The following is a 20,814-nucleotide window of genomic DNA, read 5'->3' on the forward strand; positions in this document are numbered from 1 at the left end:
GACATGCTTTCAGATGCAATCCCAATCTCTTTATATCTCTCTTTGTCCTTTGTCCTCCATCCATCAGCACCCTCCATCCACTGTCTGCCACCTCTCTCTCTCTCTCTCTCTCTCTCTCTCTCTCACTCACTCTCTCACACACACACATCTTCCAACTCACCTTATCAATTACAGCAAAGTTACACGGGGGGGGGGGGGGGGGGGGGAGGAACAGCCTCATAGTTTTATTAGAATCGGACAGAGAGAAGCACAGCCAAAACAACAGTGACACAGTGAAACACCATCACAGCATGTAAAAATGATAAATCATCTCATTAAGTTAAAAATGTATATCAAGCGAAAACATTTGCAAATAATAAAATAAAATCAGTTTAATCATTTGCACCTTGAAGGTTTTATACTCTGTATATTTATTATTCGGCTTTTAAAAATTAACTTTGTGGATGAGGAAGGGTTGATATCTTGTAAATAAAACATGAAATATAACTTGGAACCTGTAAATAATAATCCAAAGATGGTTTTAAAATGATGCTATAATGCTAGTTTTGACATTTATGTGCTTTGGTGGATCTTCAGATTCCAGATTGCTTTTATACAGTACATGTCAAAACTATCAGGGTATTTCAAAAAGCACAATAAAAAAAAGTTAAATGTGTAAAAAGGGTTATGAAATTTCATTTAAAACCTATAAAACACAACCTGAATATCGGATTTAGGTTCATGATTCAGATATGTCTTTCACCACGATAACTGTACAACAATAAACAACATGTCGGCGGATGTTCCCTAAAGCTGTTCACACTTTTACTTGTTAATCCTGCCTTGTATAATACTCCCTTTTATCCCGCAGCGATCTCAAATACTACCACGGACTGATGCGTGAGTGCATCTGGGCAGCGCGGCCGAGTAACACAGACAGAAAGACAAATGGACAGAGTGCATCTTGTAGTTTGAGTGCTTGTAATTCCGTGAGCTTATTTGCCTCGGGCTGAACTGAGGCAGAATGAATATAAATGTCTGACACGAAAACCAGATTGAAACAAAGTGGGACAGGAACTGAGACAGGACCCAGACTTATGGAAGGAGAGCCTCCACACACACACAAACACACACACACAGTACGAAACATACACATCTTAACAAGTAGCAGAGGAGCCAAGTTGATATAATTTTACTTGTTGAACTGCAGTACAAAATACGACACTGACTTTCACAATTATCTCAAGAAATATGAGGATTCGAGACTTATTATCAGATAGAATTTGAAGGTAAATATCTAACTTTATTGTTTGTATTCTATTTTGCTTTTTTTTTGGTCATATTTATGCACAAATATGAATTCATCTTTGGTTTGGGGTGTTGGAAATTCATCAACAAAGATGCTAATGAATATATGCGGATCTTATCCTGTGATATTTTGTGCTTCCCACAGTTACCGTAACATCTGGAATATATGTTCCTCTTAAAAAAAAAAAGAAAAAAAAGTTCTGGTCTTTGCAGCTTTACTGTGATATAAAAACTCTTTATTCCCATAAGAAAGGCTTTAGCTTTCTCTAGTGACACTTATAGTACATACTGGTGTGTTGTTGTAAAAAGGGTCAGTTTTTACAAAAACAGCCTGTAACAAATACTTTTTTTTCCCAACATTTCCATCATCCATAACCTCTGGTCCTTCACAAATGGCTTCAGTCATAATTTACGCATTAGCTGCAATATCTGCAGTAAATGTACCAGTAAAAAAAAGTCACTAATTTGTTGAAACAATATACAATAACCCTTTAAAAATGGGTTCAGTCTCTAAATGTTTCCACTCTTACTCTAACATGTCTATATGTTAGGGTTTATATTTCTGTGAGCACAACTCGTTTGCTTCGTTTGCTCCCGTATCATGTAAACTGTGTCGGCTAAGTCAGGCGCTATCAGCCTTTTTTTCGACAGACGCCCTGCCGACAGCTCCGGCCTGGTTCAGAGTCAAGCTGAGGTCAAAGGTCACCACACCCGGCAGGAGTGTGCGCCTCTGTTCATGACCGACGACTCGGAACAGCTGAACGTTTTGCGGAACTCTTCGAAGTTACTCATCGCTCCGATGACTCTGCGGGAGGAAACAGTGATGGTCAAGGTCAGGTTGTAAGGGTTGTGTGTGTGTGTGTGTGTGTGTGTGTGTGTGTGAGTGTGTGTGTGTGTGTGTGTGTATGTGCTCACCTGTATTTTGGTGGACTGTGGGCTCCACTCTGTATCTGGTCCCTGGCTGCCTCTGGTCTGTATGAGTTACATCTCACCTGCAGATCAGCACATTACAAGCCCATTAAACAGATGCTTTTACGGTGAGTGTCATAAAAATATGTGTACATGTGTGTTTTTACCCTTCGCCGCCTTACCAAGCAATACAACACTCATATTACTGGAGGGTAGTGGTGCTCAGCATTAGCAGAATGGTAAATATATGAATGCAGTATGTATATATAAGTATGTACTGTCTAGTAAAAAAGACTTTCATAAATGTGTAACCAAAACTGTGCTGCAGTACCAAGAAGCAGATCTGCTTAAACTACCCTGCAGCATTTTCTTCATTAACAGTTCAAGACCCAAATGGAGTACAATTAGTTAGGTAATAGATTGCAGCAGTGATAATGGCTACATTATGGTTTATTTCGCCACTGGCTCCCACAGAACATTTCCAATTTTTGTACTAAATCCTAAAATAAGTTCAGCTACATTTAACTCAAAAGACAATTAAGGACAAATCTAATGTCATACTGCGTTAGATTTTTACTGTAGTTTACAGGTGAGATGCATGCACTTTTGCATCATAAAACAAAACATGAAACTCCTAATAAGCATTATAATTAATAACACCTCAGTCTAGACATTTGTACCTGTTCTTACTTAAACCTATAACCACGTCGAGCCTTAAAAGCTCTAATCATCTAAAGAAAAACATCAGCAGCGCAGCAGAAACAGCTGCCGCCTTTGTCCTTACATGTGCGTAGCTGAGGAAGAAGAGTTGATTGTTGTTCAGTCCGACTCCAGGCAGCAGAGGCTCCTCCACGCCTCCTCTGGTCTCATCTATCCACCGCCTGTACGCCTGCACAGAAACAGACTTCTTAACACAACATCTTGAAAGTTTTGAAAGTAAACTTTTCTCACTGAGTACATTTTGAGATGTGAGACGCAGGTGTAACTAATAATAAACAGTGCCGGGGGCGCTGGTATTGTTCACGCTAGCTCACTGCAGTGGTTTTCAGGCACACCTAAATGCAATATAACCGTCATTGATGTTATTAGTCACATCTGTATTTTTCTGCCACGAGAAAGGCCTTTTTTTTTGCCAAAAGATGTAGTAGACACAGAGTGAGAGAGACATTGTACCCTAAAAGCTTCTCTTATTCCTCCGTTGTCTGCTATGTTCTCTGCCAGCGTCCTCTTACCCCGCACCTACAGGAGAGAAAAATCACAATCCACATATATCCTCATCTCTTCTTCTTTCATAAAGGTTCATATGATGCCAGGTAATTCTAAATCAGGCAACCCTGGTTCTAAAATGTACTCCTTACTATTGAAACACATTTAGAATACATACAAGCAATATATACAATATTACTATAGACTATTCTTGACTTGATCATTATCTGAATGGGCAGTTTTGATGCTGTGGATCAATCTGTGGATTCAAACTCTAGGTCTTACGTTCAACCTCGCCTCCTCCCAGTGGTAGCCATTATACTGATCAATCATACACTGAGTCTTCTCATTGAAGGCTGTTACGGACGAGTTGCTCCACCACTGGTCAAGGTTTCCGTTCTTGTCGTACTTGCGACCTGTGCAGAAAAAAAACATAAAACGCACACGCACATAAAAAAAAAGAAATCTCTCACCTCATCATCATGGCTGTTTTCTGAGGTCAGTATTTACCGTTATTGTCGAAGCCGTGTGTCAACTCGTGTCCGACTATCACCCCGATGGCGCCGTAACTCAAAGACCTGGAAACGAGGGAATGAGGTTTGGTCATGTGACTGATAGAAAAGGCAGCTTCTTTGAAATCTAAGCTCTGTTTTTTAGGAATGTCATTTAAATTTATTGTATTAATAAAAGCACAGTATGGTGCCAGACAGGGATTTGCTTGAACCTCCATTTAAAAGAAACAGTTTTAGAAATTACTTCAACGATGGTGAATAATTTTATTATTTGTTTGGCAAAATGTTTGTACTTTACAAATCAATCAAACTGAAGACATATCTTTCATTATGTATTAAAAAACTGAGGATTATTTCTACAGTTGCTATAAGACTTTATTGTAAAATTGATGAAATGAAGCCAACGTAACTTATTATTCAAAAAACGAATCACTAATGACCTCTTGTAATTTCATGATCTGTGGAGCGTGAGGTATTAAATCACGCCGTTTTTCCACAGGCCTTACCACTAGACTCCTCTCTGTGCTTTTCTATCCAGAGGTTCATGTCAGAAAAATCCTGTAATTATTTCAGAGCTTCACAGTTCTGCTGAGCAAAGCGTGAGGTGGCATTTTCATGGTCTGTTAGTAGAGCATGTCACATTTCTTTAATCTCACCTCGGATACTCCTTCCCCCAAAAGAAAGGTTTCTGAAGCTCACCGGCAGGGAATCCTGAATGAGAAGAATGAAATAGTTTTTTTTTTTGTTGTTTTGTTTGCGTGTCTACAGCTCTGTCCAGACAGAATTCATTTACTGCAGAAGGTTTTTCTATTTCCTGTGTGAGGCAAAGATATTTGTGATTAAAAAGTGTGTTTTCTTAGGGAAGTAGAAACAGATCACATTTGACCTATTTTAAAAAAAAAAAAAAAAAAAAGAACTCCTCCATCCTCCGCTAGCAGTTTTAGCTCGTGTTTCATGCAAATTTCCAATTACTTTTGAAACTGAAATGCCTACTCAGCGATTTTAAGGGAGCAATAATCCCAAAAAAAATGTATCCCAGGCAGATCCTTAATTGAAATCACTGGAGTGCAGTGGAGCTTCATCCTCTCTGGACATAACTCTATAAGTCATTAATACCCGGATGATAAAAAAAAAAATCAACTCATGTAATGAATCCGTCTCAGAGATCAATCTTACTGATTTGATTGGTGGAGGAACTGTAGAAGGCGTTCACGGTCGTGGGGTTTGTGAACCACCTGGAACACAAACACACACACATACACACATTGTTGCCGTGACAACGAGGAATAACAGGAAGTAAAACGCGGTACAGATCGGTCCGACCACTCACTCGGTGCGTGGGACGCTCTTTCGGAGCCAGCCGATGTCAGATTGGGCGATAAACTTCAACGTCTGCATCACATTCCCGTAGTAGTCTGTCTCACTGAACTCTAGCTGTAACACACACACACACACAAATACACACACACGCTCTTATTTAAAAGTACTTCTCAGAGTAAGCCTAAACCGTAAACAGAGTGACTGACAGCAAATAAAGTGATAAAGTGTCCAACAGTGCATGAAGAGACTATGACGGTAATTAAAGTGACTATCATAGTAAGCAGAGGAGAAGAGCAGAGCATCGGGCCTAGCACTCAACTCTCAACTCCCCCCCCCCTCGCCCCCGCCAGCGCCCCCGCCCTGCCCGCCCCCGTTGGGAAGAGTTAAAGAGCCTAATGGCTGTGTGACAGCAACCTGCCACTGAACCTACTGCTCTGCTTCATTATGCTGGTATGCGGTGGCTGACTGTCAGTTTTGATGGTGAGGTTCTTTCGATGCTTTGGGCCTATAAATTACTTACAGATTCAAGATACATATGTTTCATTTGTCACATGCTCATACAGTATGTGCAGTTAAATGCAGAGTGGTTCACAGAGGACAATGTGTTAGACAGTCACATTAATAAATAAACTAGCTGAGATGTTTTTTTGCTCGTTTATTCTCTTTTTTTGTTTGTTTTTTGTCATTTTTCCCCCATTAACCTCTGTTTTACCCAAGTTACGCTATAGAACTAGCCTACAGCAGTTCACTGTTGCACTAACCTGCTTTAAATCTTCATTGAGGTAGGTGTCATTCAGAATAAACTCAGGGTAGCCGACCTTAGCCAGCACTGCGTGAGCCTGGAGAGACGACAGAGTCATTGTTAAAGAGAGTTTAAACAGACTTTTACATAATCATAAATATATTTATCAGCCATCTAAGATAGAATATAATATAAGCAATAAGGAGCGAGGGCCGTGAGAGTCACAGCTACAGTACTCTGACAAAAAAAAAAAAATGCTCCCAAGTCCTTAAAATGGGACTGAAATGTTACATAAGAAATAAAGAGACACTGGGGACAATAAAGAGTTAGCATCTAAATGTGATTGTCGTTATTGGAAGGCTGCCCAATGAGGAATAGTTTGGTTCAAGGAGAAAACTACTCCGTGAGAGATGATGATGAGGAGGAGCATTTTAAAGATCAATGGTTCTCCGGTTACAAAAACAGTGAAGTGAAGGACGGCGTGGCATTGCTGTACTGAAGACAGAAAAAAAGGTACAAATGTGTGAGCCTACATGATAAAATGGGATCAATCAGAATCCCAAAGATATCAAAAGCATATTTTACTTACAAACTGGTCAATATTCTGGTTTAAAGCTGCAATAATCAATAGTTTTCTTTTAAGAATAAATTAATGACACTTTTAGGTGATTTATCATCTAATTCAACATCTCTACTGAGCTTTGTAGCCTCTTTAAGTTCATTGTTTTGGTTTCAGCCTGCCTAACACCAAATGGCAGACAAATACAGTTAGCAGCTAGCTGGTGCAGAAAGTCGAACATCTAGTCGAGCAGCTAAAGAAAGATATTTTCCCTCAGGTGGTGAAAAACAAAACAGTGCTGCCCCCAAGTGGCCAAAAGAAAAAAACATGAATGCAGCTTTAAGTTTAAAGCAAAATGTGTTGATTGTAGATGACAATTTAGAGATGAGAGTAAGGAAGAGGGAAGAAAGTAGTTTTGGAGATTGGAGCAGAGTTATTGTCCAGAGTGAGATGGGACAGAGGAACTGATGAGTCGTGACGAAGCGGTCAGCCGTTCTTGCCTTTTCTATGGCTCTCTTCTTCGTTGGTTCATCCATCCAGTCGTTCTCTTTCTTCAGCATGTCGATGAACGCCCAGCGAACGCCCTGAATCAGCTCCTCCATCTGAGTCACAAATGAACGAATGACACAGAAGCCGTCAGAGAGTTAAATGTGACTTCAGGAGGAAATATTAAAAAATACAACTAAATATATACCAAAATCATCAATTAAACACTTTTACTTTTATTAAAGATTTACTGCTTGATATCATTTCTAGAACACACACACATAAAAACACACGCACCATATGTTTCTTGTCCTCCTGGAAGTGTGTGTTGACAAAAAGGCGCCCAGTGGCATAAACCAGCGAGTTCTCGACATAATTAACACACTTATCCCAGCGCGGGGTCAGAGAGGTGGTTCCCGTGGTTACCTGGTGGGGGTGTGAGAGACGGAGATGCAAGGTGACATTGTGTCTTCCTCCACAGAGAGCCAGGTTCTAAACCGTATGGTCAAGATGCCTTTAAGGGTCACTTGTGGTTTTATACTGATATTTGATATATTTTGAATTATAACAAATTTGTTTGAGATCATTATTTGTATCTAAGGTATACTGTATGCCACAGTATTCAAAGTAACATATTTTTTCCTGCTTTCTAATTACTGTAATGAGAGTTTTGGGACATATAAACAGGATTTGAGAGTGTGTCACTGTTACATTTTGAGAACTTTTAACCTTTAACCTCATTTACAATGTTGATTAGGGCTCAGATAAAAAAAGTATGTATCTATGTATGTATGAGGCTCAAGCTGTGTCTACTAATACTAATTCAAAATCTGTTCAAACAGGAACAGTAAGAATATATATATACGCATACTAAGTCTGTTAGATTCTTGAGTGTGTGGATGAAGAACCTTGAAATACACAAAGGTAATTATGACTACAAAACTGACAAAAGCTCCGGAGCAGTCCCAGAAAATTAAAAGCTTAAATATTATATCTCTGGAAAAAAACAAAAAACATTTTGGTTTCTCTTTGTGACATTAAATTGGCAGCATCACTCTTGTATTATTTTCTAGTTGTATAAAACAGTACAAGCAGGGCTGTAGCCAAGATTGTCAAACAACTGAGGTCATATATCCAAGAATCCTCCCTCACTCTCCCCACTTACAGGATAAAAACCTCATATTTTAAATTAATATTTGGATTTTAATACTCTATTATTTATTCAAATATATATACATTTTATACCAGCATGGAGGCCTGAATAGTAGATGCCAGGAATGAAAAGGAATCTGGTGGGAAAGTACTAAATTCTTCATTGATTTATTTATCTGTTGGCCCTAAAAGTAATCAAATTTAATTATACTGAGTCTAAAATATCATCAGCCTATAAAATATCCACTAAACTCCCTCACATTGTTAAACCACAAATTCTTAAAAGCAGCACAGAGGACATGGCCTCTGCGTCCTCAGCGGTAGTAAATTAGTGTACATACAGTACCACATACTGTAGAGTGAATTATGGATTTAGGAAACAGCTCATTGAAGAATTTAAGAAATGACAGAAAGAAAGTTATAGTGGAACAAAATGTCATCTTTACATGAAATAGGAGAATTCTCAATCCCATAAAGGAGTTTTTAATCCTTCAGTTCATCCAAAAACATTAAAAAATCACCAATTATGGACATAGATTTTGCAAGATGCTTTCTGTACCGACCCGAGCGTAGTCGAGGTATCTGTAGAGGAAACGGCGGCTCAGAGTGGTGATCCTGGAAAAAACTGTCCTCCATTGTACGTAGTTAGCAACAGTCCTGGATAAAGATAAAGAGAGAGAGAGAGGAGGGACATTAATTAAATGCCTACATGTAATCTCATTATACACTATAATATACTTATAATGAGAGACAGAAGCCCTCAAGCCCCAGTGTGCGCTCATCTGTCTGTGTGTGTTCTCTGTCTGGCCGTGCATGTGTGTGTGCATGTGTGTGCATGTGTGTGTGCATGTGTGTGTGTGTGTGTGTACCTGGGCTCTGTGGCATTAATGAGTTTGAAAAGTTCCTTGAAGTACTGCGGAGCTCGGACGATGATGGGCTCGGAGGAGGAGATGGACCGAGCCGGGTCGCCTTTAGACTCCACCACAGTCCTCACAAAACCCAACCAGTCAAACTACAGACAGATGGAGGAAGAGACATGTGAAGGTTTAACATATAAAACATTTTCAGAAGTCAGTGACCTCTCTATAATCTCTTCTTAAATCAAACCCCTATCGCCTTCTGTTTTTTATTTCTTTTAAATTCTCTCTTATTATATCTTACACTCAATTGGATTTATCTGTTTTTTAATATCTAATGATTTTATGATTTTATTTTGCTGCCCTTGGGAGGAACTTTTGAAAACTGCTCAATAAATAAAGATCATAATCGTTAGTTTGCAATTTCTTTCAACAGAATCCACATGTTTTTTTTGAAGGGATTTAAATCTCAAACTATTTTTATACATTTTGGGCTCTTGTCATCTTTAAGTTTTATCATTCTGCTGCCAAAAAAATACAAGAATGACACAAGTCGCCTCCTTTATCATCTCGTTCTCAGGGTAGAGAAGCATCTGAAATCATATTCAAAGCATGTGGCAGCAAAATTGTCTATTAAATCTAATAGACAGCATCATAACAATCAAATCAATCATAAATATTCTTTGTAATTAAATGCCCAAATCAGCCTAGTATATAATTTGCTTTCATTTCTGTACTGTCAGTCATTTAATGAGTATGAATGTCACTTCCTCAGATTGTTTTTAGGAGCTAATGTCTCCGTTTTGTGGTATTTTTTTGCTTTAAACGTGTACACACCCATAACTGGACTGACACATGTTAAGACTTCTGAAAAGAAAGGGCAAGAACAAAGTAAGTGTCTATACATTTTTTTTGTATTATGATTTTTCTTTACAGTTCCTGTTTGAAGTACCTGTGGTATGTGGCGCTGCAGGCGGGAGAGTGTGTATTTGTTGTACATGTTTTCACTGGTGCGGTTTTCATAGGGAATCAGGATCTGCAGGCACGATGAGAAAGCAATGTTTCCATTTCAACTGTTGGTGAAGTTGACTAATTAATTTCATATTTCATGGTTGATAATAATCCCTTGTTGTAATTAGCTCCAGAAACACGGAGGCCTGTGAAGCCGTTTCCATACATTGAGTGGGATTATATTTATCTGACATGACATCTTTACATGAGCCAGTTTGGTCTCGAAGGCAAGAGCCTTTTCCATCTGGGTCAGTGCTGCTTTCTCTGGAGCGCCCAGCATGACGGCTGTATCCACCATCAAACTCAGCAAGGCTGCACGATACTGGAGAGAGAGAGAGAGAGAGAGAGAGAGAGAGAGAAAGAGAAAATTATATCAAATATTGGAACAAAACCACCAAATCACAAAGTAAATTAGAATTCTGTTTGACCCTAAACAGAGAGTACATGGCGGCAGAGTACCTGACCACCGTGACTGATAGAAAACTAAGGAAAACGTTGACATTGTAGAGACTGAGTGGACACACAGCCTGGCCACAGAAACAGGTCGTCACAGGCGGAACAGGCGACCCGGAGAGGCCGGGGTGTGTTCATTTTGTCATAAAAGAGAGGTTGAGACAGAATCTCACTTCCTATTATACTGTGAGAAATATAAGGATTTAAGAGAGGTTTTCTTTGAAAAAATAAATATATATCCTGGGTTTATTCATCTCCTTGATCCTCAGAAACTGTTGTATCAATGTGGAGAGAAAAGTCAGAGTGTGCTAATAGCTGCAAAATATGTGAAGTGTTGTCATACACTAAGAGAAACAAGCTCTGTAGTAAATGTTTCTGAGTGATTACATCTGTTAAAAAAATGCCTGATTGTGTTTAATATGATTGTTGATAATTATACATTCATTACTCAGCTTATGAGCTTTGAATTTGAGAGAGAGAGAGAGAGAGGCAGAAAAAGACCAATGTCACTTACTCTTTCATTGCTTTAAGCTACTGTCGACTATCACTACCAAACATCAGCAGGCATTATACAAGGACTTAGATCCACACACAGACACTTTTGTACAGTTATATCAGTATGAGTTATTTATGTATTATATGTATGATTTTATATAAATATAATTTGTATAGGGACAGATACACAGCAAATAATATTTATTTATTTTCTTTGCATTTATAGCCTAAGCTTTGTTCAAATGCTTGTGTCAAAATGAAGATACACAAAGGTAAATCCGATATAAAAATACGTGTAAAACTAAAGCATAAAACAAGTTTACAGATACAGTTACTATATGTTAATGTGTTTATATGTTAATATATGTTTTAGCCATGCTAGCAGCATGGATCTAGGGATCATAATCAAGTCAGTCTGTCCACCACTTTGGTCCAAACTAAAATATTTCAGCAACTATTGAATGGATCGCTGTGATAGTTTGTACAGATTCATGGTTCCCAGAGGACAACTCCTACTGATTTTGGTGATCCTCTCCAGCAGGTTGTCACTTGGTTTTAAGTGAAATATCTTGACTACTATTGGAAGGTGTTCCATGAAGGTATAGACATTTATACTCCTTTTAGGATGAATCGTAATAAATTTCCCTTAACTCTTTATCAGGTAAAAATGTCAGTTTGTCCAATGCTTTATTGACCAAATACATAAAAAAAAAACATCAGCCGTACTTTGTGTTCAATGCTAATTAACAAATATTAGCATGCTAACACACTAAACTAAGATGGTGTACATTTTCCAAAGAACTAAATGTAGGCCCTTTTATATTTGGGCTTTAGATACAGTATTCTCTTTAGGGTGAAGGGAGCAACACTGTGTTGAAAAAGACTTGAAAGAATACACTGGAAGCTGAGAGGGTTCAAAGTGAATTGGTTTACTGTGCATTAAAGTGAAATACAGAGCAAACCGAGGCTTTGACCCGGGACAAATAACCTAATGAAAAATCATAAAACATTAAATTATATACCTCTCATAACCTCTCCTAATGTGGAGCTTATTTTCTGAACGCCACCTTGCTTGACCTTGACACTAATAATCCAGACATGACTCATCTCGGAAAAAAACGGTGTCTCAAACTTCTCTAACATGTATCAATTGTACCTGGCAAATTTCCACATTTCTCACAACACACATGGCCTAGTGGCCTTCACTTATTGCACACAGAAAATCAAAATTGTGACATTACTGACCATCCCCTCCCAAATTCCTTTGGGAACTGTCTCTTGCTGACATAAATGTTATCTTTGCACAATTACTAATATAACTGATTGTTAGGCATATCTGTCTCCCCCACAACTGCTATTCATATTGCATCAACAGTGAGACAATAGTTTCTCCAGCTGAGAAAAAATAGTCACTGCAAACTCACTGCACTTTTTTCACGCTGGTCTAATGAGGCAGCTATTAGCGGAGCGATCGATGTCTGCTGCCTCCTATTAAATTAATGTTTGCATTATGATTGTTGAGTATTTGTGCTTTCTCAGTCTGGAGGGAAGCTCTTGTTCTGATTCTAAGATGTTGATACAAAAAAATGAAAATTACTGTTAATATGTCAAGTGGCCACATTTTTTTTTTTACTATAATTTATCACTCAAACAGGAAGGAAACAGCTGCTGCTGTAGGAAGAGGACTTTTTCGATGACAGGTAAGAGAGGTGAAAGATGAAGCAGAGACTCACCGCCTGGGCAGAGGAAGTGTTGGTGATGTAGTCCTCCCTGGAGGGCAGAGACAAGGATGCCTGATCCAGCTACATGGACACAAAGAGAGTATAGGTTAGTGTCTGCTGCTTTTTATGCTTGTTAATCTTGTTACTTTTGCTGCAGCTATAAAAATTTGAAAAATGACCGAGGCACTGAATCTGTCCATAACAGTGGTTTTGCATCTTTTAGCCCCCACGTTAGCACCTAATTTTCCAAACATGGAAGTTTTGTGAATTGGTTTCCTGCCTTCTATTCTTTTCACTGTGGCATAAAAATCAACATGCAAAGACAAAAACTTGTTTTGAAAACCTTTTCCTTGTGTGTCAAATGAGGCTCTAACAACCTAGATTTGTCAGTTGCCATTTCGGCTCATGTGTATGAGCCCACGTGGTCAGTTCCCAGTTGAATACTGGTTGCGTAACCTCAACTACATGAACCAAAATCAGAATGTGGACCATGTGGACCAATGGTGGCCAGAAATGGCACCAAACACTAATACAGGATTGGGAGTTTAAGGTAGGTAATCTATCACAGTGTACATTTTGTTATTTCAATATTTTTTTAATAAACATACATTAATGTCTCCTGGTGATGCGGTAAACGGCAGTGAAAAACAATACGGTTGGTCATTTGTCCAACTCTTCTTGTGGAGAATGAACAATACTTTCTATAACTGGCCAGTAGTGATAGTGGATACTGGTAGTATTGCTTTATTGGAGTCAACCTCAAATTAATACTCTGTATGAGTTTACGTGTGCAGTATATTGTATAGCATCCCGAGGAAACCTCCCATCATGCACCAGGGCAACAGACTCATGAACACAAATCAAATTTTACGTGTTGCCCTGGAGTGATTGTGTTTTACATTGTGCTATATAATGTTTCCACGATTTCCACAATTGCAATGTTGTTGTAGTTGTTGAGAGTAAATGTGGTTGCAACAAAAATATTCACAAACGCTGAATGTGAGTGCATGTAGTAAAGTGATTCAGGGTCAAGAGTATATAGGCCATCCATCAAACAGTTGGTGGTACGTGGTCTAAAATAAAGAGATGACCTTTTACATTTTAAATTAGTAATTTACCCAATTCTATTAAAATGGTTTGTCTTAAAATAAATGTTTCAGTTAGATTAATCAAACTGATGTGACTCATTACATTATTTTTATGTTGAGTCAAGGATAATTTTATTTTCGTGAGGACCATTCTGAGAAGTGTCCTTGATGATAAGTTCAAGTACACTAAGATATTCCGAGTTTCAAAATGTTGCAGCTATCTTGAAAACACCGACAGGAAAAGGTTCCCGCCCCCGCTGGGAACTAATGACAGTGTAACTAACAAAAATAAAAGGTGACTACAGCAGATGATTACTGTGATGGATTACATACTATAGCTCATAATGTGTCAGGTCTCTGCAAGTCTTTGTACTGTACTGGCATCAACTAAAACCAATGCCTGGAAGGTAGAAAATCAACTAAAAAATTCTGCGATGAACAGTTTACGACGTTGATCGGCAGTAATGCAAAGTATTCCATGACACAACAATAATTGTCAATAATTTTGGAAGTCTGACCTTGATGATGTAGTGGGAGGAGTTTTTGTCATCTGGGGAGACGTACAGGCGAATCAGGACGCTCTTACTGTGCTGGTTCCTCATCTCGGCCACCGTCTTCAGCAGGTTCCATTGACCCTCAGACCACTCGTACTCCCCGCCGAGCCCTTCCCCCACAACGGGCCACCGAAACTCCGGCTGTTTAAGTGTTTTCAGCATCGGTTTGGAGTCCAACCGCTCCAGTGTGCCTATGTAAATAAACACGCAACAATTAAGAATAGTATTATTTTTCTTTTTTTGTTCTATTTCGTCCACCTTTGTGATTAGATACCTTTTTCCTTTTTTATAGCTTTGGCTTCTGCGATGACCTAAATCTGTCATGGGGATCAATAAAATCTCATCATGTCCTGTTTATCCTATCATTGTGTGTGTATGTGTGTGCTCTTGCACATCTGTCCTTGTGAGGACTGATTTGTAGACCTGCAGAGTGAGGACATTTTTGGATTGTGGGGACATTTTGGTTGGTGGCACTAAAGGATTGTTTGAGGGTCAAGATTTTGCTTTAGGGTTCAGGTTAGAGTAAGAGTTGGGGTTAGGGCTACAGCTGGGGTTAAGGTTAAACATGTGGTTGTTATGGTCAAGGTTAGTCAATGCAATGTCCTCCTAGTGACAAAACCAAATGTGTGTGCCTGTGTGTCAGACTTACTCTCATTCAAACAGGAGCGGTAGAGGATCTTTGCCTTGGACACTGCCGTCAGTTCATCAGGGTCTGAAGGAGCTTCGAGTAACTCTAAAGGAGAAAAAAACGTTTGTGTCCTCACATTGAAATTGATCTGCACACATCTTTTGTTAAGACAAAAATATGTGATATTACTTCTTGCTTCAGTAGCACTGACATACAGTAATAATATTCTACCAAGCTAGAGTCAAAGTGTTCAATAAACCAAGCCACTTGAGTTTGAAAATAAAAAATGCCTTCGACCTTGTCGTTTATAGCCTCTATTGAAAATTCAATTGCAAAAGAATTCAGGCCTTAGCTCTTTCTTGTGGCTATCGAAGTAGGGCTCTTTTTAGAGTCTTTATAAATGTACTTTGAGTTACCTCAGCCCTCATCAATGTTGATAGTAAGTCAGGTGCTGATGGGAAATTTAAGGGCAAACATACCTTTGAGTCTGATGTCAACATGCTGTCGCAGCCAGGGGTAGATGCCATACGAGGAGGAATCCTCAGGGATCGGGTTCTCCTTTAGCCAACCCCCACAGGAGAAACTATAAAAATCCTCGCAGGGGTTAACGGACCGGTCAATTTTACTCAGAATAGACCCCGCTACAGTCAGGAGAAAGAGACAGAACAAATAAAAAACAGTGAGTCCAAATAATAACTGTTGAGCAACACGTATTTTTACAACTGAAATATCAAGTTACAATAGAAATATCTCAAACCAGCTACCGTGCAAACAATAGTGGAAGCTCAGAGCTACAATGCATAAACCTACAGTTGAATGGAAAAGTTGCCCTCACCTGCTTCAATGCATTCTGGGGTCAGGCAGAACTCCTCCTGCTTGGTTCTTTGAGCAACTGAAGAAGATGAAAAGAGCTGATGATGCAACATACAATTTGACGGAAACGGCTGTTTTTTATTCTTTGTAGAACATTAAAGGTGCTTTGAGACAGTAAACAGTTGTCGGTGCTGCCGCTATTCTTGTGTGAAAGTGAAACTTGATGAGTACAGTAGACCAACAAACCGCCCAAGAAACATTGGTGAAATAAGGTGATCAGCCACCAAAAGGTAGTCAGATTTTCTTGCTTCTTATTTCCCAGCAAAGTGATCTCATTTACAAGCTGAGCATCCAGTACTGAAGATTATGAAATACAGTCTAAAAGGTCAGGGAAAGGCTAGTAAGTGGACCTCAAATTGAGAATATTTTATCACAAAACACGAAAAGTGAAAAGTGCAGAATGGACATAAACTTAATTTTCTGGAGGGAGATCAAAAGACAGGAACATGTTTACGAGTACTGTTACGTCCGCAGTCCACTCTTCCAATGGTCAGCCCAACAACCATCAAAGTTCACTGTGGCAATTTATTTTACAGACTTCGCGGTTGAGCAATGCCCAAAACAACAAACAAAAGTAAACTAAACCCCCATCCTAAACTTCCCTAACGAAAAATAAAATAGAAACAAAAGACACAGTATAACCTAACTCCTAATCAACAAAAACAGGAGAAAAGGGGCTTCTCACTCCTACTAACTTTGACCGCTACCTAAATTGGTGCAACTATTTACAATGTACAAGGAACTACCATGCCTAGAAGACCTAACTGACATCTTAAATCCGCAACAATCCATTTAGTCACCAGTCTTGCTTTTAGAAAACTGTATTTTTACATTGTGACCCTGAGGCTGCAACACAAGTAATTCTCTATTAATTGTTTAAAATACACACAATCAATAAACCAAAATCAGACAACTGAAAGTGTCATGGCAATCATATTTCCATCAGGCTTCAGGTTATACTGGTTATCAAACGGAGGTGTAATAGGTACGTTCTCACAATCTACTAGCTATCAAAATGGGACAAGTACAGATCAAAGTGCAGTTGATACAGCTGGAGAGCACTCATACAGAGCAAACAGTAAGTGGTTTCATTTTTTAACCATATGACTGCCTGCACTGAGGAAATTCACATTGTCACCGCCTACTATTGCCCCACAGCTTTGTAATACCACTTGAGAGCAATCATTTATTGAATCACAAGCAAACCTCATCAGATTTTTGACTTTAACTTCTGCTGTAATTACTTGAGTACACACTTCTGAAAGAGGCGACCAGAACGTGACAAGATGATAGAATAGAGGGACCCACTGTTTACTCAGTGTGACCACAGGTTTACCCGTTCACTTCCGTTCCTAGAAGGTGAATGAAAGTCCGGTTTACAAGCCTGCTTCTCTAACTTCATGGCAGAAACCACAGTTATGTGGCTCTGTGGAGAACAGAAGCCCATGAAGTGAGCTGACAGATTTAGAAACCAAATCCCTATTGTGCACGGGTGATTGGAGCGTTACGGAGTTGCGCCGCAATGTCTGACCTCTGAGGTTGACTGGTCTTGTTGTCTAGTTAGAGCAGCTTGTCAGGGTTGCTTAATGTTGTGTCCACTTTTAGTAGAAATGCACACACTCACAATTTCAACCCTGCACGACCTACTTGGCCTGGAACAACCTCATCAACCCCAACCCGACTGCTCCTTCAGAAACACATAAACAAGGGTTTAACACACACTGATGTTTGAGGTTCAAGTGTCACTGCTAATACAGATATCACGTTCATTACTGAGATACCAAACAGGCCACTGATATAAACATTCATGTACACAGACACACATTCAAAAAACATTTAAGAACTCTCTAAGCTCATGAAAAAGTCAAAAAAAAAATCAAAGCAACCACTTGACATTCCTATGTCTGGTCATTCACATGGCTGGAGACTAGAGAGTTTCCATTAGAGTGGGTGTGTGGGTGAAATGTAATGCATACATAGGCACATAACATAATTACACTTCAATGCCACCACAAGAATGTTGCCTTCCCTCAATAACAAAACAACAATACTTATCCCACTCGAGGCACACATACAGCCCTCCCGGCCATGACCGTCCTCACAATCACGCACAACTGAAACTACTGAATCCTTAAAACTGTCTGCAAAAAGGACTTTTAAAGGAATAGTTCAACATTTTGGGAAATGCATATATTCACACCTTACAGAGAGTTAGATGGGGAAAATTGATGCCACTCTCATATCTGTCTGTTAAATATGAAGCTAGAGCCAGGAGATGGTTAGCTAGCACGGGGAACCAGCTAGCCTGGTTAATCCAACAGTACAGTTGTACGTGTTAATTATCGAGGAAGTTACTGTGCCCAGCCAAGAAAAATCAGCACAAACCACACCTTGTTACTGTAACACTTTGGTTTTTGTATGGATTAAACAAACAAAAGATATAATGTGTTAATCAGCGACCTTTTGAGCCACTCATATGCAGATTCTTTTTTAACCTTTGGACAGAATTAAGCTAGCTGTTTCCAGTCTGTATGCTAGGCTACGCCATCTGTCTTTACACAAGCATTTGTATATACTTGTGTCTCTTATCTGATTTTGCTCTTCCTTTCTGACGCTAGTCTGTTGAAGCTCATGGACAGTAATTCCAGGAAAAAATAAGAAAGTTACCAGAAGTGATTGCATTGCTCCAATCAGACACAGTAGGATTAAACAATCATCCTTCTTTATGACAGCATTTCAAATATTACACATTGGACACAGCACGCACTATAAAACTGTATAATATATGGTTAAAACCTGTAAAATTTGATTCTTTCAACATTTTTTAATTCAGTACACCAAGACATAGCATTGTAAAACTTTCATTTTCACTCTTTTATCATTAAATGTGTAATATCGATCTCTGTTTTGCATGTTTTTTGTTGTTTATTGTTCAGATTATGAATGCAAATTACTGGTTTATTTTACCCTGGCACATCTATTTTTTTTAATTTGTTTTTTTTTTTTAATGTCACTGTTAATTATTATTCACCCCATGACTCTGCCACACAATTCACTGCTAATTAATTTCACATCCTGCAGGACATGAGCCCACAAAAGTGACAACACAAACATTCTTTTCTATTTTCCTAGAGTTCAATTTGACACCCGCAGTGCACTATGGAGCTATGGAGAGCAAATACTATGCATGTGCACGTGGGCGTGTATGAAACCTTATATGAACCAAAAATAGTTTGACACAAGTTACCCGCGAGTCCTCCACAAAGACCTTTGCTCCCACCAGCACGCTTCTGTGTGTTATTTACAGTCTGCGTGTACTATAATCTGAGGCAGTGTGCGTACTGTGTGATACGTTTCCACAGAATTCCTTACAAATTATAATGCAGCATGACTGAAGGAGAAAAGTGTGGATCTCTGTGAATGTCTGTGTGTGTGTGTGTGTGTGTGTGTGTGTGTGTGTGGACTTACCCAGTATGAGTGCGAGCAGCAGAGCGGCACAGACACACACACACATGGCCAGCGCTATCCTGTAGAAACGACTGTTGCCCCGCTCAGGTTTAACCCCGCTGCCACCTAAACGCTCCAGTTCCATGACTTATTACAACACACACACACACACTCAATCACACAATCTAAAGTCTAACTCTCAGGTGGGTAAACACACCGAGCAAAACACAACTATCTACAGTAGAAGAATTCTAACAAAAAATCATTGTGGATTACAAAATGTAATCCAAAAAGTTACAGTAACATCTCCCTGAAATTAAAAAAAAAAAGCTCTACTTCCTCTTTTACACACTGCCTCTCTATCCTCTGCTTCTTTCCCAATTTAACAGCACAAACTTCTTTCCTAATCTATCTTTCTCTGCTGCTATCTGTCTGTCTGTAGCTACTCTAACTTCACCCTGACTCTTCAAACTGTTCCTCCCTCCCTTCCTCCCTCCCTCATCACTCCTCCTCTGCTCCAACACTCCTCCTCTCCTCTCCTCTCTCCTCTCCTCTCCACCATTAGGAAAGAAGGGACCAGGCGTCCCGGTGATGACCCAAACAGAGATCATTTATTAAAATCATTGACTAAAACCAGAACCTGATCCGTGTGACATTAAAGCCTGCGGACCTTGTTAGTGGCATACATGTGAAATGTGTGTGTGTGTAATCTCATGTACAAAACAGCAGGGTGCTCTGCTCGAAACATTTATCAGATCAGACAGTCAGTAGACCAGAACAAAATTAGACTCACACACACACACACAGGACACTGATTACAATCGATTAATCTGATGATGATGATGATGATGATGATGTCGCCTGCCTGTAAAAACACATCAGTGTTTTTTGTCAGAATGCATCAATAGTTTCTTTGAGGAGAACTGGAGACAGAGGTGGTGATGAAAATGACACCGAGGCTCCTGATTGGTCTTCAACCTCCCCCCTACTGTGGTGAAAACTCTTTCTGCAGGTGCTCATTAGGGTTTGGGGCGTCAGCCACAAAGTCCTTATATAGACCTGACTTCCTGTGCTGCTTAAAACACCCATTCATCACTCAGACACGTCAACCACGATGCTATTGTTCACCGTTTTTGACTCACAATCACTCGTGTCCTGTCGTTATTTTTATTCTTTTAAATCTTAACTGGGACACTTTGCTCAAGTTTTAACTGTCTCAGCTCCTCTTTTAGACTCTAATTCCTCACACAGAGGAGGGAGTTGATTCATTTGATTTCGGGCCCATATCTCAGTAGGAAACAGTCATGACATGCCCTCTCCTCCTCCTCTTCATCATCCTCCCATGTCTGTTTACATAAACATGCCTCCAGGCTGTCATTAGTGCAAGATAAGCAACCGAAACACACAACATGCAAGGATGCATGAGCGAAACCACACACGACAAAAGAGGCCAACGCCTGAACGCAGCAGGGTTCGACCCCCCGTGCATACTTACTCGATGACGAAGTCTCCGA

The 20,814-nt window shown here is 39.4% G+C and overlaps 1 protein-coding gene across 1 annotated transcript; it reads right to left on the reverse strand.

Moving 5' to 3' along the window:
- Positions 1–198: 198 nt before the first annotated feature.
- phex (phosphate regulating endopeptidase homolog, X-linked) lies at positions 199–19,762 on the reverse strand. Its single transcript, XM_067578841.1, has 22 exons — positions 19,322–19,762; positions 15,816–15,872; positions 15,460–15,621; positions 15,002–15,085; positions 14,317–14,543; positions 12,723–12,791; positions 10,247–10,363; positions 9,983–10,066; positions 9,043–9,185; positions 8,737–8,830; positions 7,319–7,447; positions 7,036–7,137; positions 5,996–6,073; positions 5,245–5,348; positions 5,091–5,149; positions 4,571–4,625; positions 3,913–3,980; positions 3,688–3,818; positions 3,370–3,435; positions 2,981–3,085; positions 2,203–2,279; positions 199–2,092 (listed from the first exon to the last, which is right to left on the reverse strand). The coding sequence occupies exons 1-22, from the start codon at positions 19,443–19,445 to the stop codon at positions 1,990–1,992; spliced, it is 2,238 nt and encodes a 745-aa protein (XP_067434942.1). The 5' UTR covers positions 19,446–19,762; the 3' UTR covers positions 199–1,989.
- Positions 19,763–20,814: the final 1,052 nt, after the last annotated feature.

The sequence above is a fragment of the Thunnus thynnus genome, chromosome 21, assembly GCF_963924715.1.
Source record: "Thunnus thynnus chromosome 21, fThuThy2.1, whole genome shotgun sequence".
Classification (NCBI taxonomy): domain Eukaryota; kingdom Metazoa; phylum Chordata; class Actinopteri; order Scombriformes; family Scombridae; genus Thunnus; species Thunnus thynnus.